The 24549-nt window shown below is 43.3% G+C and overlaps 1 protein-coding gene across 1 annotated transcript in view; it reads left to right on the forward strand.

Moving 5' to 3' along the window:
• Window positions 1-24549, forward strand: part of PIEZO2 (piezo type mechanosensitive ion channel component 2) — a 456739-nt gene that overhangs the window by 408828 nt on the left and 23362 nt on the right. Inside the window, 7 exon segments of the mRNA XM_040479417.1 lie at window positions 2735-2901; window positions 4170-4336; window positions 14221-14616; window positions 14965-15223; window positions 18277-18459; window positions 21068-21320; window positions 22552-22684. Coding sequence (XP_040335351.1) covers window positions 2735-2901; window positions 4170-4336; window positions 14221-14616; window positions 14965-15223; window positions 18277-18459; window positions 21068-21320; window positions 22552-22684 — 1558 coding nt within the window.

The raw sequence follows: 24549 nt of genomic DNA on the forward strand, positions 1-24549 counted from the left end.
GCAATTTTAGTTTTGCCATCAGGACCAGCCTTAGCAAAACTGGAATAATCATATGTATCATCACCACCTCTCAGGCAATAATTGTGAATGTGAGAAAAAAATAAATTGTCGAAAATGTAAGATGCTAAGTTTAGTAATAGATGTAACCTCCAAGTCCCTCAGCCTCTCGGGCTCAGACTCTCTTTTGGTGTCTACACAAAGCGACTACAGATTCCATCCAAAGCACTGTAGGAAATACATATCTTGGTCAAAATTAAACCCAAAACGGGCTGGGGGGGGGGGCCGCCCCCAACAATATAGGTGTCCCTGGCTGCCTCTGGCTCAGAACTGCTCTTCAGTGGCATCTGCAGGACCTCACTCTATTCAGCTTCATGTAGCTGCTGGTCCCTTCCTGGGCTTCTTTGCTCAACAGAGGATACTCTCATTTCCTTCCTTCCTCAAGTGCGCCTCTTGAAAGACTGTTAGGTCTGACAACATTTAATGAGGCTTTGGGGGAGAGCAGGGAGGGGAGCAGCAGAGACAGGAAACAACTTTAAAGGGAAAGTCAGTGATCACTACTCCTACCTCAGTGTCTCTGCCCAGCTGGTGCCTCTGGAGCCTGGCTCATTAGATCATTCCCGCTTTCTTCCCCAGGTACCAGCTGGCAAGTCCAAGATCCCTGTTCCTTCAGTAGGTAGAACTGTTCAACTTCTTTGTCTCTGCCTTGCCCGCCTGGACTCTGTCCCGAGGCCACGCCGCTGTTAGCTCAACTTCCTTTTGATGGTTCTCCTTTTCAGAGCAAACCTTTCCCTGAGAGAAATTCTGCCTTCCTCCTAGGCAACCCAATTCACAAACATTTTTTTTTTTTTTCCTATTACAAAGTTAAATGCTGAGTCAGACTGTGGGCTTTAGAAAGAGAGAGGATTAGTGGTGAGTCATGAAAGGGTCACATCTGATTGCACTGGCTGGATTCGAGATTAGGTAAACTATACAACCTCCGGGGTCAGATCCCGCCTGCTGTTTTTATATGGCTTGTTAGCTAAGGATGATTTTGATTTTGATTTCATTTTGTGGTTAAAAAAGTCAAAAGATATGAAAATTATGGAATTCAAATTTCATTGTCCGCAAATAGTTTTATTGGAAACCCAGCCGTGCCCATTCATGGACAATGCAAACAGTCTACAGCTGTTTACACAGCACACCAGAAAAGATGAGTTATAATAGAGACAGTATGGCCTGCAATCAGATCCTGTCCAGCAAAAGGATCCTACATAAGTCCATAAAGGCTAATGCCCTTTTCTGCATGCTACGGTCATGATTTTAAACTAGAATTACAGACTATCATCATTAATCATGAATTTTCTGCATGCTCTAGTCATGATTTTAAACGAGAATTACAGACTGTCATCATTAATCACGAATTTTCTGCATGCTATAGTCATGGTTTTAAATGAGAATTACAAGCTATAATCATGAATCATGAATTCATTTTACTATGGCAGTTGAATCTGGTTGTCTGTTTTTTTTTTTTTGTTTTTGTTTTTGTTTTTTTACTTTTTCTTTTTTGGTGGGGAAAGGTTAAGGGATACAAGTTGTTTTCCTTGGTGGTGGTGGTGGTGGTGTTTTGTGTTTTTACTAATAAACACGAAGACAATTTGTAATTCATTGTGAGGTTCACTAAGTGTTCACTTTATTGCAGCTGATGTGTGAAGTCGCTAATAAAACTAAATTTTTTTAATGCCAAATTAAAAAAGAATTCACATGGGCTCAAAATTTGGCAGCATGGCTTGAAAGGTTCCTCGTGTGCCAGTTGAAAAAACCCACTGGCTTACAGGAACGAATGAGTAGGGCAGGCAGTTAAGTTGCCATCTTCACTCTTTGATTTTGATTCTGCCCTAAAATAAGTCAGGCCACAGATGTGGGACCGCCTCAAACTTAGCAATGATCAGGGAGCTCCCAAAGAACTCCGTGAGGGAACCAGAGAGACATGCGTGTTGCCCTGAGATAATGTCACACACGCAGTCCCAATCTGAACCGAGCTGCAGCTTGCCCGGGCTCCCTACATCACGGTCGCAGAGAAAGAAGAGAACCCAAGTACATCAGGAATCTCACAGCTCCTGCTGGTTTGCACAGGACTGATCCCATGTGCAGAATTCCATAGTTAGCCCATCGCAGTATAATTAAATAGGAATGAGGAAGATGATTCAGGAGTATGGATATACTCCTAGTATGTGTACTGAGCTCTTTCCAAAATAGCTTGAAGGCGATTTAACTGAAATGTAGCTGCAGTGGGAAGTCATCGAAACATCAATTGTTTCCAACGATAATTATTACTTAAGAAAAGAAGAAATGTATAGCGAAAGCATGAAGGGACCCCGTTTCCTGGATAGATACAAACTGTTTCCACCCTTGTGTCAACAAGAGAAATCTCTTGGAATGCGATCTCTACTTCTGTTAGCTGTATCTGGACCTATTCTGACTGATGTTTTGACCAAGGATTAAAAATTCTATCCAAGTTTGGTTTTGATACAGCCATCAAAACCAAGTGCGTGTGTAGAAAGACCCACCCATAGCTTCCTATACCGCCCGTCCTCCATGCCCCCCATGATGCTGAGGGCCACACGCCTCACGCCATAGTGGGTATGCAGGTCTGAAACCACATCTGCCTTTGGTTAAACATCGCTGTGATACACGACGGCAAAATGGCTGATGGCATTTTGCTCCGTTGAAATCTCGTTGCTTTTCTTCCTCCTAGACAATATCATCAAGAGGATATTTAATATTTTGAAATTCACCTGGGTCCTGTTTCTGGCAACAGTGGATAGTTTCACAACTTGGCTTAACTCCATCTCAAGGGAGCATATTGACATATCTACGGTTCTGAGGATTGAACGATGCATGCTGACCAGAGAAATTAAAAAGGTGACACTGTTGTTATAATTCTTTTTGCTTCTTCTCACACTGTAAACATTTTAAAAGTCAGTGTCTCGAACTTCAAACAGGATAACACAAAATCTACAGTCTTTCAGACAGTCTTAACATAACCCCTTTGTTTTTCTGTATATCTCAATCTGTTCCACGCTCAGAATTAAAATAATCAGACACTACATGCACGTGCACGCATGTACACTCACACACACACACATGCACACGCACATACACAGCCCTGGGACAGTGGCCAGTTGATTCGTTCTGTTCCCTCCCTTCACCAGTTTGCAGGTGCACAGACGCTGCTGTCTCATGACGGATTATGTTGTTTAGTCTGGGAAATTTGGTCTGAAACTTCTCATAGGGGAAATTAAGATATATGCAGAGCAACAAAATATGGTAACATGTGGTTTATAGATAGTATTTAAAACTGATAGTTTGTTTCTGAAAAAGTTACTGTCACTTAGCAAAATTATCTACATATGAGAAGGGCTTTGTTTTTTTTTTAAGTTTCTATTTTTATTGAGATAAAATTGACATACAACATTATATTAGCTCCAGGTGTGCAACATAATGATTCGATATTTGTATATCGACATGATCACAGTTAGTCCGCTTAACGTCTATCACCACACATAGTTCCTTTTTTTTTTTTTTTTTTTTTTTTTGCGATGGGAACTATTAAGTTCTAGATTTTTAGAAACTTTCAAGTATGCAGGACAGTCACCATGCTCTACATGACATCCCCGGGACTGATGTATTTTACAACTGGAAGTTTGTGCCTTTGACTCCCTTCACCCATAACCGAGAGGGGATTTCTTGTTAGCCTTGCCCAGCGAGACCGGGGGGCCAATAATTCAATGAGTCAACATCAATCCCCACCTTGAGCAGCTTTGTTTTTTTTTTTTTGTTTTTTTTTTTTGTTTTTTTTTTAATTTTTTTTTTCAACGTTTTATTTATTTTTGGGACAGAGAGAGACAGAGCATGAACGGGGGAGGGGCAGAGAGAGAGAGGGAGACACAGAATCAGAAACAGGCTCCAGGCTCTGAGCCATCAGCCCAGAGCCCGATGCGGGGCTCGAACTCACGGACCGCGAGATCGTGACCTGGTTGAAGTCGGACGCTTAACCGACTGCGCCACCCAGGCGCCCCTGAGCAGCTTTGTTTTAATCCTTGCTTAAGGAGCGCGTGATGGCTGAGAGTTGTCGGTATGGAGAAACGCGCAGGCAGGTAAGCACTGTGGCAATGTCTTCCCCTCCGCAGGGCAACGTTCCCACCCGGGAGAGCATCCACATGTACTACCAGAACCACATCATGAACCTTTCCAGAGAGTCGGGACTGGACACCATTGATGACCGTCCCGGTGCGGCTTCAGGTGCACAGACAGCCCACAGGATGGATAGCTTAGATTCACATGACAGTATCTCCAGGTATTTCACGTTCTAAACAATGGGTTTGCTTTTGACAAAGGTAAAAGAGGTGGGCTTCGCCAATATGAGGAATGAATGTGTGAAATGAAAGTTAATCAAAAACTTACATGGATCCCCACCCCCTTTGGGCTACCTCCCTGCATGCAACAAAGCAAAAGGAATACTGTCCTCCCCTTGACTGAGCCAGACAAGATCAGGTATCCATAATAGACTATTAGAAGTGTTAGTATGACGCAGAGGCACAGGCTAGAGCTTTCTAAGCTGGAGGCAAGTAAGAACGAGCCTTCCTGATCACAAAACACTGTGTCAAGGGCTGCGTCTTTAATTCCTTTGAAAACTGCTGCCCCCATCGAGTATCTTCTATACTAGAATTGTCATCTGGTGCTCTCTTTAATCTTTTCCTTTCAGAATTGTTACTTTGTGATTCATAATAAAAATTAAGAAGGGATTCTGTCAGCTTCCATCTTCCCTGACCTGTGTGATTGTGTGCGTTGTTCTCACAACACGGACCCTGCACCTGCCACACACGGGCCAGCACCACTCACTGTACATGGGTTACCTCTTGGTATCCTTCCAAGACCCTACAAGATGCATACTATTATCATCCCCATTTTACAGAACATGAAGTTCACTTACAGAGAGGTTAAGTAGCTTACCCAAAGCCACACAGCTAGGAAGTATTATAGAGCAGAGCCAAGATCCAAAACCACATGGTTCGGCTCAGAGCCCGGTCTCTCAACTTCCATGGTACCCCGCCTCTCGTGGCCTCTTTCTGCACTCCAGGCCAAACTTTGAGAACTGACCTTTCTTACTGCCTCTCCCAGTAGACTCCCCATTCTCTGCCTCGCTGTTCTAGACAGCTGCTGCTGATGGCACAGAGCTAGCTTCTGAGTTACAGCAGAAGTCCCGACATGGCTAGGATGATTAGCTAGGTTGGATGAATTACACCTTGCACATATCTTCATAGGTAAAGAACATTATCACTGAGGACATTTGTCGCTTTCATTAAACATGTTTAATGTTTAATTAAACATGGGCACCTGTTCCATGCCAGGCCCCAAGATCAATTCTGACATAGACACGTAAAGATAAGTCATCTCTAAGTAGTTTGAGCCTGGGAAGAAAGACCTACCAATAGGATTATCCATAGAATCCTGGGTTGAGGTTCCTGCCGTAAGGGTGGCTGACTTAGAAACTCTTAGAAAACCCTCAGTCCCACTTCATACACTGTGCAAGGCATCAGAGGCCTGCTAGAAAACCTGTCCTCCACAAATACTGGATATGTTAACAGATGAAAGAGAGGAGGGAACTGAGACTATGTTATCGATACCACATCCAAAGTAGGTAACGTCAAGTTGAAATTGCAACTTGAATGGGGAGAGGTGGGTAAAAAAAAATGTTTTGCCTTGAAGAGCTATGTTTAACTGTTGCTGAATTGCTATATTTGAGCTTCTCCAATCATGCCAGTTCTTCTGCTACCCAATAACTACCTATTGATGCAGATCTATATTTATTAGTATGGAAAAGATATTCATTGCATTGAGTAAAAAGTCGGGTTTTAAAATAGAATGTATGCTAAAACTTCATTCTCATTTGTTATGCATATATTGATTTAAATGTGAAATTTGTACAGATAAAATTCTGCTTGGTTATATCCCTTCCTGTCCCCCAAATAGGTATTGATTCTTTTAAAGTCCTTTGAGGGATAATAAAAGGCATTATATTTTTCCTTTAATTTGGGGATAATCTTTGCTCATTTGTCAGTTCCAAAGAAACATAATATTTTAGCTATTGTAGATTTTTGTGAGAAGAGATAATCAGGATAAAAACTCTTAAGAGTTTCAAGGTCAAAGGGCGCCTGGGTAGTTCAGTCAGTTGAGCATCCGACTTCGACTTCGATTCAGGTCATGATCTCACACCTTGTGAGTTCCAGCCCTGCGTCAGGCTCTGTGCTAACACCTAGGAGCCTGGAGCTTGCTTTGGATTCTGTGTCCCTCTCTTTCTCTGCCCCTCCCCCACTCATGCTCGGCCTCTCTCTCTCTCTCTCTCAAAAATAAATAAACATTAATTTTTAATTAAAAAAAAGTTTCAAGGTCAAAGCATTTATTAGCTAATTGAGATCCTGTTCAAGATGCTTTTAATTTCTAGAATAAAATATTTGATTGTTAGAACAGTGGGTATGCTAATAAAATTTTCTCATTCTCTTTCCACCCAGGCATACACACATTTCTCAATCAGTAGTTTTTGAAACAATTAGTAATAGCAAAGTTACAACGAGAAAATTTAGTTTTCATGTCCTTTGATTGGCAAGTGCTGACAGCGCCCCCTTGTGTGTCTTCACTTTCAGGAAAATAGCATTTTTGAAAGGGGAACTTCATTCTCTTTGGACAGACTCCACTGAGACAAAAAATCATTATGGTTTATATTTTATTTTCATTTTCTGCAAATCATAATAACTCGTCTATGTGGAAGCTTCCAACTTTCTTAAATTTGTTCTGTTGCAACAGTTTTCGATCTACAAATCAGTCATTTAAACAGAATTATTTCCTCTCGATTCATTTTGATGCAAAAACTGAAAATCCATTTCTGTCTACCTTCTACCCAGGCTCTGACATATCCCACGTTACTTCGTGGTAGCTATTCCCATAATAATAAATAAAGCCTGCGTGAGCGTGGGTACAAAAGTATTCAATGTGTCAACAGGGAGGCAGGGGGAGGCAAGATTTGTTTGAAGGTAGTGAATATTCAAGATGCTGACAGATGCTACTTTCTAGTGAGAGGGGTCAACGAAGGCCCCCGGGGATCACACAGTTTCCAGATACACACACTCTGTAACCTATTCATGACCAAACAACTGGTTTAAAAAAAAAAAAAAAAGGAGAATGGTAAGATGTATACTTCTCAAGATACATCTCAGTTACTTGGTGAGTTATTGCATACCATGTACAAATGTCCCGCGGCATTCAGCTTCGGACAGCGCTGCTCCGTGTTGCACACTGGGTCTCACACAAACCGTTTTCCCTTATCTGCATTCCAGAATAAAAGGCTTCAGTCAGCTCTGGTTAACTTAACAGAAAGTCATGTTCATATTCAACTGGGAGGATTTCCTCCCACATAGCGAAGAATACACTTAACATCCACCCAGGGTATATAATGTGGTTATTGCATATTTATTTGCATCTGTTCTTAAATAATAATAATAATAATGCCCATAATAAGACTTATTTTTCTCTAATGAACGTTTTCTTAACCTCTTCCCTTGCCTAGTTTCATAATACAGAGGGTGTTGTTGTTGCTGTTGTTACCTGGGTCCCTAAGCTTGGCAAGTAAAAAGGAGAATGGATGGAATAACTTGCCCTCAACAATTTGCAATGACACTGCTAGTAATTGGCAACATTATTTTTCATGAACCGCTTTTCTTTTGAAGTTTCATGAAGCTATGTCCTATCTCCCAAAGGGGAAAACTACCCAGAAATATAATTTTTTTTCCATAAATTTTCGAGGGTTTTACAGGCCTTCTGGCCTGGCTGGAAAATAACTGCTCAGGAACCAAACCGAATCAAATAAATCAAAGAGAATTAGAGAGTAGACTGACAACGAGTTGCCCATAAAATAAACATGTGATGCCTATATTAGTAACTTGTAACTGCATAGTAATTGACAACATGCCCAGTTAAGAACTCAACTTAATATTATAAATCACAACATAAGAGGGATTAAAAGAAGGAAGACGAAGATTGATCAAAATGAAATCAAGTAAACTACCTTTAAGTTGGACCCAAGATTACAAGTGTAAAACCTTTCCCGTGATTAAAAACCATGAGGTAGGAATTATTTAAATCCATCGACTGCTTTTTAACAAAGACTGGCAAAATATCCTCCAAACTTAAAACCAGTCAATCAGTCAATAAATTTATTAGTAGAAAACGATACCTTTGAAATTAGTTCCTGGGGTGCCAGGGTGGCTCAGTTGCTTAAGCGACCGACTCTTGATTTCAGTTCAGGTCGTGATGCCAGGATCGTGGAATTGAGCCCCGTGTTGGGCTCCGCACTGAGTGTGCAGCCTGCCTAAGATTCTCTCTCTCTCTCTCTTTCTCGCTGTCCCTCTGTCCCTCTCCCCACTCGCTCTCTCTCTAAAATAAAAACATAAAAAAAAAGAATTACAATTTGTTCCTAATGTATTTTTTACTTTTTATTTCAACCTAAAGAAAGGGGAGGCACAGTAGAGGTCATTATGTTGTTAATAAATGAGTTAACATACCTGACCTTTTCTTAGTGGCTGACCTCCCCTTCTGGTTTTTTTTTTTTTTGCTTTAGGAAACTATCCAATCTGCAGACAAAATTTGTCTACACTGAAGTCTGCTGGAAGCCATGCTGATTACTAGAAAGGCAGGAATCTTCCCTAGAAGGGATTCTGAGTGGAAGGTCACTCTGAGACACCTGTGTCATTAGACAGGGTCTAGCATCATCCCCCAGTGGGGCTGCGCATGGCCCCCCCTCCCCGTGCAGAGGACCCAGCCTGGATGGGGCTGTCGCACCTGCCACACGTGCTCTGGCTTCCATGTCACCTGTTTTCACCTTTGGGCATACTGCAGACAGAATTGGGATAAAAGCCTAACAAATGACTTTCTATTCCCTTGACTTATTGCAAAAGTCACCATTTCCTTCAAATCCGGCTGTAAAACGGCACTTATTTTAATGGTGTTTCCTGAAATCAGTATCGTCTACATTCCTCGAAAATAAATTATTTTAAATAGCTGCAAGAAGCGTTAGATGACATTCTAAAGAGTGTTCCTAGATACCAAAGGAGTGGTCGTCACTTGAAATGTGTCACCTAAAAGGCGTGGGCTGATCAGGGAGGTGACAGCAACTGTCCCTTTCACCTTTGTCATCTGGGCCTGTTATCAGAGAGCACCCAATCTTCCCTTTCACTTTTAAAATGCCCTGGATTGGGGGCGCCTGGGTGGCGCAGTCGGTTAAGCGTCCGACTTCAGCCAGGTCACGATCTCGCGGTCCGTGAGTTCGAGCCCCGCGTCGGGCTCTGGGCTGATGGCTCAGAGCCTGGAGCCTGTTTCCGATTCTGTGTCTCCCTCTCTCTCTGCCCCTCCCCCGTTCATGCTCTGTCTCTCTCTGTCCCAAAAATAAATAAACGTTGAAAAAAAAAATTAAAATGCCCTGGATTGGACGACAGATTGGTCTCACTCCAAGTAACCAAACTGGGTGGGATGGTGTGGGGTCTGAGGGTCAGCCAGTGTGACAGCGGACCCAGGAATTAACAAGATGAAGCCGACGTTGGGATTAGAACAGTGGTTCCCACGCAGAAAATCTGAGCAGGGCCGCAGGAGAGGGCACACGGTATCTTTTTGCCTGCATGCTAACCCCTAAATGGCGGTAAGGGTGCACCCCTAAAACTAGAAAATTAAATACAGAAGTTCAAAGAGCCATTTCCCTCATCTTATAAATGAGAGAGAACAGGTTATATGTGATCAATTCTATAAACTTAAAGTCAAAAATTTCTACCGAACAACTTTATCAAATAAGCAATAATATCTGTAGTTATTTTCATCATAATGAAACCTCTTCTGATTCTTAGAGAGAGAGAGAGAGAGAGAGGGAGACCTCAGAGAGGAGAACGAATTTCTCTAAACCCCCAGAGCCAGTTCCTGTCAGCGTGGGGACTTGAGCCCAGCCCTCACTGCACTTGGCCAGAGCGTTTCTACTCGATCTTGTCCTCCTCTCCTCATTGCATAAAGGATTTGGTGATATCTAGAGGAGTTGGGGCCTTTAAAAAAAAAACAAACAGTCGCTCTGGCCTTATTAGAGACCATCTGGTTGTTCCCCAACTCTCCTCTGTCACTGCCCTGCATCTTGACCACACGCACAGCATGTTACATGCACTGCAGGGGGGCCCCACCGAGCACTCATGGGCTCGGTGCCACAGCTCTCGGAACCTGAAAAGCCCTTTAACTGGTTCCGCGAGTGAGTGACTCAGATATCCCTACGCTCCCTGAGCCCTGGACGTTGTCACTTCCTGAATGGTTTCCATTGCTGCCTCACAAAGTCTGACTGAGCACATCTGGCTGTGTGGGCTGGGCACACGGTAGGCCTCAGTCACTCACATGATAATGGTGTTCGGCCAGGGGATCAGCCATCCTGTGTCGCAAAGTCCTGTCCCGCTGGGTCAGCCAGGTCATTAGTGCTCAGGTTAGAAGATTCTTCATTCCAGTAGTCTCCTGCATAGGTTCTTCGGGTGCCTGTACCCCTTTGGGTTAAACTATATGTCAGCACTGAAATTCTGCCCACGTCCTAACTCTGTCTGCTTCTTCCTCAGTCGCTCACGCAGTCCTCAGTCCTGAATCAACCAGCCTTCTCTCCCCCAGTGTTGCTCCGTGGGGTAACAAGAAGTGAGGACTTTAGCCCATGGGTCCTCGCCCTAAATAACATCTGCCAAGACCTAAAACGTGATCCAGAAGAAAAAAATTCATTAGGCAACATGAGAAGTTAACAGACAAAATGACCCTGCCATTGCTAGACTTCCTCTGTTGTTTTCTTTGTACCATTTTCTTTCTTTCTTTCTTTTTCTTTTTTCCGATGTTGGTTTCTATCTGGTTGCAGATCAAACCAGCATCTCCTTCACATGCAAGGCATCTAGTTTGGCTTCACTGAATACCACTCAGAAAATGGGGTGGATAGTTCAGTTTGTCATGGTCATTTCTGAGCCTCGCTCCCTCTCTCATCTTGGAGACTGTTATGTTTTTTCTAAAAACGAAATGTTCTATATAAATATTACCCAAGCAGGTATTTCTGCTTAAGCCATTCGGTTACCAAATGGTTTCAATGAACTCAGGATTGGGAGCTCCAAATAAAACATATCTTCTCTAATTTAAAAACAAAACCAAACTCAGCTACAAAGCCATGAAGTACGAATTCCGCTCTGCGAAAGGAATATTGGGACTTGTAATTCTTCTATTTCCCTGTCCCACCCAGAGAGTGACGTTTCGTGATTTATTGCCAGCCGGGATACTTTTATAAAAACGTAGGACTGCTCTGTTTTCTCGTCCGGCCGAACAGGTCCTTCCCCATCCCTGAGCCCCCCTGTGGCGCTCGTTGTCCGTAGTATTGGTGTCGTGTGTGATTTGCTGCATGACCGTGTGTTGGTCAGTGGAGCCGTGTGTAGACCGATGTACCGCTGGTGTTTTAACACTGTGTCTCTGTAACTGTTTGCGCTGCCAGCTGCTACACTGAAGCAACCATGTTGTTCTCAAGGCAGTCTACCCTTGATGATTTAGATGGACCAGAAACTGTTCCTAAAACAAGTGAGCGTGCTCGACCTAGGCTTCGTAAAATGTTCAGCATGGATATGTCCTCCTCATCAGCTGACAGTGGCAGTTTAGCATCAAGGTGCTTAACTCGTGCATGCTTTGTTTTTTTCCCTCACGTTACCACTGTTCCCCCTTCGTGTCATTGCAAACGTAAGCTCTTGTGATGTCCGTTTGGCTTTGGTTTTGGTTTCTTAATTTTCGTTTTAAGAATTTGCATGACTGACCAAAAGCATAACCGCCGCTCATTCTGGGACGTGACTGGTCACTCCCAGGACAGCATTCTCTTACACTAACCGCTCTTTGCTTTTTGTCTGTTAGGAGTTTCTTAAAAATCCTTATTACAAACGTTGTCCTCCATTTTGTAAGTATTTTCCACTTCCTGGGCGTAAAGAGATAAGCATGCTCCCTCCTTGATGGAGAGCTCATGTGGGCAGTCCTCACAGAGGAAAATGGGCCAGGAAATAGAGAAGACTTTTTCTCATGATTTCATCAAAAGAGACATGCAATAGAAGAAAAACAATTAAAATCTGCCGCAAGGAGTCGTTTTTAGTGGATAAGACCAAATCTACAGAACTTAGAATATACTTTACCATTGGCTTCTGTAAAGAACATTATCGTGCGGTAGAATATAGAGCCTTTGCCGACTGGAACTTATTGCTTTGGGCTTGAGTTTTCTCATTAAGTCCTACCGTAAGACAATGCTCATTCAGAAATGAAGTGATTTATATACAGTCCCAAAGCTCTTTGTGGAATTGCCTTTTTGAATGGTCCACGGGGGCACAGAAACATCAGCTGCATTGAGCTTCTCGTGACACCAGAAAAATCACCCGAACCAAGACAAATTTCAGTTTTGACCGTGCACGTTGGTAAATCAGAGGGGTGTTAACTTATTCTCTTCCATTGCACTCGGTTGAGTCCTGAAGGTACCAGGACTCGTTGACTCCCTTCAGGGCCAGACCTGATCCAAAACCATAAAGAACGTGCTTGTAATTGGTTAGAGTCCAGCTGGAAGTTAGACTTGATGTGGGGTTGGCTCCACTGTTCTGAAAATTGCCTGGGGTGATCAATTTCATGGCCTTCCTAGGAGGTAAGTCCTAGAAAAATACCCAGTTTGCCTTGGCATTCCAAGAGCTTTCTATGCGATGTCCCGTACTGAAGTCCAAGGTCCTGGGAACATAAACACATAAGTGGGCACCAAGGGTTCACATAAATGTTCTTCGGTCTCAGGATGCCATGAAGGGCTCTGCCAAGGCCTATTCATCTGTCCATCCATCCATCCATCCATCCACCCATCCACTCACTTATTGACATGTCTACTGTCGTCCATGACAAGAAAAGTGGGTACGACCTGTATATTTAAGAATCTCTGTGTTTATGGGCCCAAGCTGCTCACCGTATGCCATTCAGATAACAGTACAATTTCAGAGTCTAACATAGTATGGTCCTCTATCTACCAGATTCCACATCTCCAAAACATTTTTGTCTTTCTGCCCTTCAGGGGCTGGGGTAGACAATAAAAACAGGCAGGCCATGAATTTCACTGTTACAGCTGCTGTATTTTCATTTCCAAAGTCGCCTACACAGACATGGCAGGGAAAGTTAGGAGATAAAGGACAGAGAAGGAGAGGTACAAGAGAGATGGCCAGGTTGCCAAAACTGGAGGGTGGAGATAAGTAGGGAAGCTTAGGGAGAATGAATACTCCATGGGGAACAAGTAGAAAAGATAAGTTGCAGTCACTGGGGACAGAGATAGCAGGGGTACACCCTGAGGGTGCAGCCTGCAGGATCCATAGCACTGGAGAGGGTCCATAGCACTGGGGAGGACAAAATGGCAGGCCTTCCCATGTGCAACACAAAGAACCCAGCGGGGAATGTTGGGAGCCAGAGAGATGGTGAAAATTCAGTCATATGTAATAAGCACCAGTAAGAAAGAGGTAAAGGATGGAAAAATAGGGAGGAGGAACAGATATCCAAGAAATAAGGCATTTTTTCCATAAAGCATGCAGGTTGTTTAATTTAGCCAATATTTTCTCATTCCTATCCTCTCCTTATGGGTAGGAGTGGGCCCATTACGTAGAATTGGGAGTAGAGTACCTCCTGGCCAACACCCACAGACCCAAACTGGCAAAGTTTCGACTCCATAGGCACCATCCTTTAATATAGTGGTAGGTATGCTATGCTAACTGTCTCCATTTGAAAAGAAACCCTGGAAACCATGGCTGCAAATCTTGATACGATTTAGACAACCTCTGTGCATAGGTGGCTTTAGCAACATCTGAGCCATGTCATGTGACTTGTTCAGGGTCTCAACCGTGCGCGTGCACTGTGGGCTTTCGCATTTTGAGGCTGCTGTTTGCAGTCTCTGCAGACCAGACATGAATACTCTGAAGGAACAAAGCAGGTGGATGGAATGTCGGGGGCGGGGTGGTGGGGGCAGGGGAGGGAACGGGGTGGTAATTTTCTCGCCCGCCTTGACGTTTGTATTGGGGAGTGTTGGGAAGGTGTCTCGAGAATCGGGAGGATGCTAAGAGCGGGGTGTGTGCCCTCCCTCTCTCCCGACAGTGAGCCCACGCAGTGCACCATGCTGTACTCGCGCCAGGGGACCACGGAAACCATAGCGGAGGTGGAGGCCGAGCAGGATGACGAGGCGGTGGCCAAAGACGCCGATCAGGGAGGGGAGGAGGCCGCGGACTTGGGGCCGGTGGAGGCCTCGGAGGCCGGCCTCACCCCAGATGCCGAGCTGCCGCACTACTCCACCGAGGATGGGGACGTGGAGGCGCCTCCCTCCTACAGCAAGGCGGTCAGCTTCGAGCGCCTGTCCTTCGGCTCGCGGGACGACTCTGCAGGCCAGAGCCACATGGCCGTGAGCCCTGACGAGAGCCGCTCAGACAGGCTCGAGTCCAGCATCTTACCGCCCCTGACTCACGAGCTGACGGCCAGCGAGCTGCTGCTGAACAAGTAAGAGTGCTGGGCGGGTTGGGGGGGGGGGGGGGTCCGCGCGGGGGGGGGGGGGGGGGTTCCGCAGGTTGTGGGTAGACAAACTCCCGTGGACAACCGTCCACCTGGACATTCAGAGCAAACAGACCCAATGTTCAGTGCTCCCGTCGTGAAGCACAGAACTAGCCAAAGCCGTCCGTGATAGACACTTGTGCACACATTTCTTCTTCCAGTAGGCTATTAGGTTGACTCCGCCAGAACTCTGGCCACATGGGAAGGAGGGGAGGGACAAGAGGGATCATGCAAAGCAGAAATCAGTGATTTGGAGAAATGAAGACGAGTTTATTCTCATGTTGTTTATTTGAACAGGATGTTCCATGATGACGAGCTGGAAGAGTCCGAAAAATTCTACGTTGGCCAACCCCGGTTCTTGCTGTTGTTCTATGCCATGTACAACACTCTGGTGGCCCGCTCAGAAATGGTGTGTTATTTTGTGATCATCCTCAACCACATGGTCTCTGCCTCCATGATCACCCTTGTGCTTCCCATTCTGATCTTCCTCTGGGCCATGCTGTCTGTGCCCAGGCCCAGTAGACGATTCTGGATGATGGCCATTGTCTACACAGAGGTAAGCCTCGAGTGGGAATTGCTAATAAATCGCTTCCGGCATTCACTCGAGGCAGGCCAGCCCTGTCTCCCAGAGTTTCACGCAGGACATTCAAGTAAATGGATGTTCTTAGATAGGCAAATGACTATTAACTAACAGTTATTTAGTGCTGGCGATTGTACATGTCTTTTCACAAGTCACACCACACTAAGACAGGCACCAATATCGTTTGGTTTAACATACAAGGAAACAGCTTTAGCGAGATGAAATAACTGACCCAGGCTGCCCCAACTGGCAAGTGATGGGAGAGGCTTTTGAAATCTGGTCATCTGTCCTATGATATGAACTACTGAAATAATGTGTTATTTATGCAGAAAATAGTGTCTCGTGCCAGTGGATGTCCAGTGAATGGATGCTGAATTAAACAACACAGTAAACAATTTGAATATAGTTTGATACAACATGCATATTTCCCATTTTTTAAGCTTAAAGCCAGTTTCAACACACAAAAACACAAAGTCACATAAGCACCTACCTAAAAATCTGAGTAACACGAGGGTAAATTACCATTTCATTTTCGTCATGTGTGAGGGACAGGAGACACTCTTCCCAATTATACGAACCTGTTTTTCTATCCTTCCCCATCAAATATATGCAATGTCACAAACTCCCATGACAACGATAAAATTGGGAATTAAAAGGGAGGCTCAATAGCCTTTTTTTGCTTGGGTTATTGTAGTTCTTTGTGTTCTGAGGTCTTTGAAGAAGGCGAATTTTCTTACCTGGCTCATAAAGGAAAGTTTTCACTAACATTGGTACTGTAGTTGCTTCTTAAAGGATGGAATTCATGATGAATGTACATTGAGATTCCAGAAATTTTGTAGGTTTATAGGTAATTCACCAGTAAAATAAAGCGAAGCTTTTATCGAAGCATCTCGAAAGTATCAGTGTAAAGTATCATATATCTTATTTCCATAGTAATTATTAAAATATATTTAAATACTTATAAAAGGTGGAAAGCCAACTACCTAGCTATCACTTTAAGTAGACTGTCTGTCACGGTCTTGCCAAAATAATCATTTTTAAGTCTTACTTCCATCACATAAACTTTGTGATCCGGGACATAAATGACCCCCTATTTGGGGAATGGGTCCATTCTCTGTACCACCTCTGTATAGAGGTGAGGGAGTTTCTAACCTAGAAGTGAAGGAAGGGAGTTTCTGATATAGAAGTGAAGGAAGAAGGAAATTCTCTAAAAATTTAGAGAAGGGAACAAGAGCTACTTACGTTATTTCATCATAAAATGAAATCTTCCTAGTTGAGTTAAATTGGGGTTCCCCATTTTCTCCGTCACACCAAGAAGGGAGGAAGTAGAAGATTAAGGTGATGTTAACTCACTCCACAAGTTAGACTATGCACCAAAACCCAGGAACTATGCCAAGCATAAGAAGAGGACAATAAATTTAATAAAAAACTTTTTTTAAAAAAAGTTGTTTTTGTTTCTCAATGGCTCACAAACCAATATGGTGAACACATAGGATGTAAACAAAGAATTGCCCTACAGTACAACACAAAACCGCATTAGAGAGCATACAAGAAATACGGATATGGTCTGTGCCTCGTGCAGCCTGGGTGGTGTGGAGAGAGGCCATCATAGCATCTTCTCAGTAGAAGACAACTTAGAACTGAGTCTTAACGGATGAGTGTAAGGTCATCAAAGGACAAAAAGCAAAGGGTCAAACAAAGGTATAGACACTCTGACGTGTGCCCAGAATGACACATGGCTTGTGATGGCTGGGAGGCAGGCCGTGAGTGGACAGCACGGTAGCAGGCTCTTGGGAATGTCAACAGGGTGTATGCTCAGGACTTTCTCCCGTTGGTATGAAAGTTTTTGAAAAGACGCTGAGAGGTCATGGGATGTGAACTGACCCAATGGCCACGAGGCTGAAGATGAATGGGGTAAATGAGGAGTTTTAGTAAGTGACCCAAACGGGTTGGGGGTGCGAGTGAGAAGGAAAGAGGCAAAGATAGTCTTCAGGTATCTGCTCTGGCATCCGTTTGTGGCAGTGCTGCTCAGCATGGTCAGAAACACAGGACTGTTCTTTGCGGAAGCTTGGCTATAAGAAGGAGAGAGACGGGAGGAGGGCAAAGTGACTCTAGGTCAGAAGAGGACTTCGAAAAATATTTTTTATGGATGAATTGCATGAATTGCAATTAATTCCCGGTGACCCAGCTGTCAGAGGGATGTTTAGATGAGGCCTGTCAATTTTCTCATGTGTCTTTGTCACAGACCGCTTCTCCCCAACATTTGTACCCTTAACTAGTCACCACAACCGGCAAGTTTTTATTTCTTTTTATTTCTTCTTAAGGAGAACTTCCAGGGAGCAACGAAATGGTGAGAACAGGGGCACCTGGGTGGCTCAGTCGGTTAAGTATCTGACTTCGGCACAGGTCATGAGCTCGCGGTTTGTGGGTTCGAGCCCTGCATCGGACTCTGCTGACAGTGCAGAGCCTGGAGCCTGCTTCAGAATCTGCGTCTCCCTCGGTCTCTGCCCCTCCCCCGCTCACGCTCTACCCCCTCTGCTTCTCAAAAATAAAATAAAACATTAAAAAAATTTTGTTTTAATGGTGAGAACAAAGAGGTCAAAGGAAAATGAAAATGGGCATCAAAACTGCCTGAGATGCTCAGGAAGATTACAAATGAAAGCTATATGTAAAATATAGAATTTGTTCAAGTTTGTCCTCGTTACCGTATCTTAATAGCTGAGTAATTAAACCTTATTAAATCAGCATAAACTAGCCAAGTCCTGAAAAATAGAAAAAATCATAAGTAGGTGCCGTGAGTAACCTGGCCGGCTCTGATGTATCTGCAGTCCTGCCCTGGCAGCGGTAAGATATTGCTCTTGGTCTAAAGTCCATGTACGAATGATAATGTTATTTTTCCACATCATTGTGTGTGATCTTATCACCAAAACTGTGAAATGATCTTTTTCTTAGCTTTTATATCACTATTTTTCATATAGAACCATTCTTAAAAGGAGTGATTTTTTTTTTTTTCCATCATCTGCATGTAGGTGGCAATTGTGGTCAAGTATTTCTTCCAATTTGGCTTCTTTCCCTGGAACAAGAACGTGGAATTGAACAAAGATAAACCTTTCCACCCACCGAATATCATAGGAGTGGAGAAGAAAGAAGGCTACGTCCTTTATGATCTCATTCAGCTCTTGGCTCTTTTCTTCCATCGGTCCATTTTGAAGGTACTGCACGTTAACACTTAACCGGGTCATGTTGATCATTGCAGCCCCGGGTGATACTCGTGGAGAACCTGAACATTACGATTGGCGATGAGGCCAAGGCATATGGGGCTCAATAAGGGAAACTGTAACAAACCTGGAAGAGAATTCCCCCATATTTCTACTTCTATTATGAACATATCATAATTAATCCATATTTGTGGGAATTATGTTAGAGAAAATGCATAACCTTGCAAAGGTATGTTATCCAAGGAAACCACTTAGCCAAAACTGAGTTTGCCTGAATTTTCTAGTTCTTCTGATAAATTACCTGAATTCATGCAGTTTACTAATTCTTGTTATGAATATATTAACAAATGTGTTAACATTATGTTTTCAGTTCTAGAAATTGAAGTTTAAATTTCTGCATTTAAGACATGGTGGTATTATGTTGTATGTCCACTACACCTCCGTTTAAAAAAAAAAGACATGATTGTATACATTTGGTCACTTCACGACTCTCTTGCAACTTGTATCCTTTTTCACATCATTTAAAAAATGTATATATAAACCTTTAGGCATTTTGCTGCCTTCTCATTAATATTTCAGTGGTTTAGCAGCTACAGTTGAATATTTAAAGCATAGAATAAACAAAATTTTGGCGTTTCCTATTGATATACTTACTCTGGTTTCTTAGAAAATTTCATATCTATGGTGAATGTATTTGAGGTACTCTTATGCTGAAATTTTGGCTAATGATACGAAAAATCATTTTTAGAATAACAAATCTTTTCATAAGGAGACAAAACTACCCTACAGCTCTGGAAATCTAGGAAACCAAACAGTTCAAACTACGTGGAAATTTCAAATGTGGTTAAAACTATCCTATTTGGTATGAATTGCTATAGATCTTATAAATAATTGGAAGAATTCACTGACAAATACACTACTATGAAAGTAGTAAAAGAATCTAAACATGTTCCAATGTTGGCCAAAGAGAAAACAACTTTTAAAACGATTTAAAAGACAAAAAATGATTTAAAAGAAATCAATATAAGTTGGAAAGTCCCATTAGGAAAATCTAGAATGTTTGTTATGTTTTCAAGAATGCATCCACTGACTTTTCTTTTTGAAATAATATACCCATTAATATTTAAGAATAGGGACGCCTGGGTGGCTCAGTCAGTTAAGTGTCAGACTCTTGATTTTGGTACAGATCATGATCTCATGGTTTATGGGATCATGCCCCACGTCAGGCTCCACACTGGGCATGAAGCTTGCTTTAGATTTTCTCTCTCCCCTTCTCTCTGCCCCTCCCCACCTCAAAATAAATAAATAAACTTTTAAAAATTAAAAATAAAAGAATAATCTGTGTATTAGGTGACATTGTCTTTTAATGAGTTGATCATGCTCCAAGTTATTTTTTGACCAACTGAATTTTGGCAAATTGGACTGGAGCTCTTATCCTCTAGAGCATGTGTCAGAGGGAGGACTGGGTGAGCTCCTGGGGAATAAATGCATAGCCTGGCAGTCTGGGAACTCAGGAGGCAGTGGGCTCCCTGGGGAGCTTCAAGAAATGGCAGCAAGGTCATTGTAAGGTGGATTTGCTGTCCAGGTAACCTCTTGCACCAGCAAGACCCCTGGTTTTTCTCAGCCTCTCCTGCTATCCTTCCTCCTGCTGTCCTACCAGCCCCTTTTGCCCATTTCTTTGAAGCAAAATGCAGGCTCTACAGAGTGCATCACAATCTCTGTCTCATATGTGGGCCAACATTTTTTGAGTAGAGTATTTGCAGCTCTGTTCCTGACCCAGCCGTGGGTGATGCAGGGGTTCACAGCTTACCGTGGCTGTTCAGGGAGACACAGCATTTGCATTCAAGTGTAGGTATTTGGTGAACATGGACGGTGGGGCTAAATTCACCCACTGATATTTAAAATGCTACTTGTAAACACAGAGAAATATGTTCTAGAAAGTGCTTTCCCTCAGGAACGAGTTAAGTGATTATAACTTCGCCTTTACTCCATCTGCCAGACATGATCTGCATCCATGTCAATTAGCCAAACTCATGATCTGCACCAGCCCGTCCCCGCTCTCTGGGACTATCATAAACATCTAGATAATAAGCTTTCCTAGAGTCCCTTCATTTTCCAATCCTTTTTCTGCTTTATTGCAGTATGAGTGACAAAAATAATTGTAATATATTTAAAGTGTATACATTGTGGTGATGTGTTTTACGTAGACACAGTGAAAGGATCACCTCCATAGGGTTCATTAGTTCCCATCGCCTCCCGTATATATCTGTTTTCTTTTTCATTATTTTTTTTCCTCCCTTCCTCCCATCCCCCACCCTGCTTCCTTCCTTCTTTCCTTCTCTCCTTCCTTCTCTCCTTCCTTCCTTCCTTCCTCCCTCCCTCCCTCTTACTTTCTTTCTCTTTCTTTCTTTCTTTCTTTCTTCTTTTTCTTTCTTTCTTTTTTGTGAGAACATTTAAATTCTAACTATCTAGCATATGTCAGTTTTATGATGCAATATCACAGCCACAGTCACCGTGTTTCACATTTGCCTTTCTAATCGTGGGGGATGCGATGCTACCTCACCGGGAATGGCCGTGTGAGTTGTCCCTTATGCTTTCTCAGTGCCACGGCTTATGGGATGAAGATGACATCACCGACAGTGGCACAGACAAGGAAGAGTCGGATGATGAGCTGTCCCTCAGTGGTGGCAGGAGAGCCTCCTCTGATTCTCTGAAATCCATCAACCTGGCCGCGTCAGCGGAGTCGGTGCACGTGTCCTTCCCGGAGCAGCCCACGGCCATCCGGAGGAAGCGATCGGGCAGTAGCTCCCAGATATCGCCCAGATCCAGCTTTTCTTCCAATAGGTCCAAAAGAGGTATCTATCGCATGATTTCCTTAGGCTGGAAAAACTCTGAGTTTTCTGCTTGTTCCGGTGCCACTGGGTCTTGGGCAGGGGCGTTTACGGGGTGCTCTCAAGGAGACAGATGTGGTGATGTGAGAAGAAAGTGCTTTGACATCACAGGCTCAAGTTCAGTTCGTAGCTCAACTGTGTGACCTGGGGCAGCCGTATCGTTCTTTAAAACATCTGATTCCTTCCCAGGACGAGGATTTGGGGTCGTTGTGAAAAGTGGCCAGCACACTGCCTCGTATAGTAAGCGCTGGGCACATGCTAGTTTTTAAATCATATCCAGAGATATGAGATGTTTCAGGGTGTGTCCAGAATGCTATAAATCACAATTTATTTTGAAAATATTTTTAGATTTTATCAGTGGAAACTTTTAGCAAAACCACCTATTTATTCCCTAAGCTAGTTAATTTCTAACTAAATAGTTGGGTATTATCAGCAGGTGGATAAGCTCTCCAGTTTCCACTCTTGGAGAAACTGGGCTTTTGTATTTATAGTGCTCCTGCCTGAAGCTTTCGAAACACCCGTGTATTCATCTTCAGAATCCACTTTTCAGGCAGGCACCAGCAGTCATCCATATGCGTTTTACAGTTAGAGAAATCTGGACATGAAAAAGGCATGGGGCATGGACCCAATCTGGAAAACCCACAACCTGAGACCCCGTTTAGCACGATAAAAACTATTCTTCCAATCTATTTCTTCCTGGAATAAAGATCATATAACAGGGGCGCCTGGGTGGCTCAGTCTGTTAAGCATCCAACTCTTGCTTTCGGCTCAGGTCTTGATCTCTGGGTTCATGGGTTTGAGCCCCATGTCAGGCTCTGCACTGGTAGAATGGAGCCTGCTCAGGATTCTCTCTTGTGCCCTTTCTCTGCCCCACCCCTGCTTGAGCTCCCTCTCTCTCTCTCTCTCTCTCTCTCCCTCAAAATAAATAAATAAACCTAAAAAAAACAAAAGATGGCATAACAACCCCAGAAGGAGCCAGTGTTGGGTGTAGAAACCCAAATACATTTCCCTGTGGAGGCAGAGTTGAAACTGCAGATTGCAAATCCCCAGTCACTATTCTTACAGTCCATCGTATATAGTCACCCTCTCAATCTGCTTCAAGCCATCCTCTGCTCTGTGGGTTCCAGGGGCTTCTGTGGTGTTTATGTCAACAAACCTGTAACTCAGCACATCTTGGGTTTTTTTCTGTCTCTAGGCAGCACAAGCACCCGAAACAGCAGTCAAAAAGGAAGCAGTGTTTTGAGCATCAAGCAGAAAAGTAAAAGGGAACTTTATATGGAAAAGCTTCAAGAACATTTAATCAAAGCAAAAGCATTTACCATAAAGAAGTGAGTCCATGAAGACACTTGGTGTGGGGTGTTTTATTTTAGGGTCAGGGAGCTGATATCAATTATTTCATATAAACCAGGGGTGCAGAGCAGAGAAGTTACCTCTCTATCACAAACATCATCTGCTTAAGGCATAAGAAAATGACTTGTTATTATATTGTTCTTAATGGAGATGTAATTGACATATAAATTAAGTTCAGGCATGCAATATAATGATTTGATAGATGTATACGTTGTGGGATGATCACAATAGTCAACATTAATCACCACCTGTACTTACAGATTTTTTCTTATGATGAGACCTTTCAAGATTTACTCTCCTAGCAGCTTTGTAATGTGAAGTACATGGGGCACCTGGGTGGCTCAGTTGGTTAAGCGTCTGACTCTTGGTTTTGGCTCAGGTCATGATCTCACGGCTCATGAGTTCAGGCCCCACATCAGGCTCCTCGCTGACAGCGTGGAGCCTGCTTGGGTTTCTCTCTCTCCCTCTCTCTCTCTCTGCCCCTCCTCTGCTCTCTCTGTCTCTCAAAATAAAGAAACTTAAAAAAAATTTTTTTAATGAAATGTAAAGTGCAGGATTATTAACTGCAGTCACCATGCTGTGCACCCAGGACTAACTTTATAACTGGAACTTTGTATGCTTTGACCCCCTTCACCCTTTTGCCCAACCCTCCTTCATGGCAATCACCTATTTGTTCTCTGTATCTCTGAGTGTGGGTTCTTCATTTTTATTTTTTTTAGATTCCACGTATTAGTGATATCATATGTTATTTGACTTTCTCAGACTTGTTCCGTGTGTGTGTGTTTGTGTGTGTGTGTGTGTGTATTCATCCCAATAATATATATACTTCATTATATACCACTGTGCAAACACACACACACACATTTTTTTTATCCATTCATCCATTGAGGGACACTTGGGGGCCATGAGTTGGCTATGATAAATAATGCTGCACTGAACCTGGTGTGCAGAGATCTTTTTGAGTTAGTGTTTTCATTTCCTTCAGATAAATACCCAGAAGTAGAATTGCTGTATCATATTGTAGTTCTATTTTTTAAATTTGGAGGGGAGCCTTCATCCTGTTTTCCACAGTGACTGCACCAATTTGCATTCCCACCAACGGTGCACGAGGGTTCCCTTCTCTCCACTTCCTCACCAACATGCTATTTTTCTGTCTTTTTGTGTGAGGTAATGTATTGTTTTTAAAAATCACTTTTCAGTGTGATTCATTTGTATATCCATTACATTTATAAACATAGGTTTCTTATTTGAATAGAATAAGTAATTTCAAGGATTCATAGTATGTATTTCCAAGCATCATCATGCTAAATCCCACCTAGACAGAGAGGTGTATGATATCAAAGTTGGAAGGTTAGAGAAACACTCTCATCCTGGAGAGGGGAAACTGAGGTTCACTGGCACACAGCTGGTCTCCAGCAAAATGCATGAGCCCCTCCTCCAGTGCCAGGGACCTTGACAGGCAGCAGACAAGCAATGGGAATGGAGGAGGTTAGGCAAGGCTGGCCTTGAATGTGGCCTCTGAGACCAGGAGGGCCATCCAACATGAACATGGCCTTGAATTGAAGGCAGAACCCAGAAAACAAGGAAGACAGAGCAGAGGCTGGACAGAACAAGATGTAGTCAAAAGCCCAGGGCACTATGTAGGAATCAGAAGGGGCACAGGACCCATAAAGGGGAGGAGCAGAGGCTACCTAATGTGTACAGGGTGCTCAAGTCAGACTCCAGGTCCAAGCACCATTATGTAGTCCCATCTAATTCTCACCCCAGCCCTGTGGGGTTTTACAACAGAGGAAACAAAAACACAGAGAAGCAAGTAGCATGCTCAGGGGCTCACAGGCAGGGA

This window comes from Herpailurus yagouaroundi, unplaced genomic scaffold (genome assembly GCF_014898765.1).
Source record: "Herpailurus yagouaroundi ecotype Mexico unplaced genomic scaffold, PumYag 142, whole genome shotgun sequence".
Lineage (NCBI taxonomy): Eukaryota > Metazoa > Chordata > Mammalia > Carnivora > Felidae > Herpailurus > Herpailurus yagouaroundi.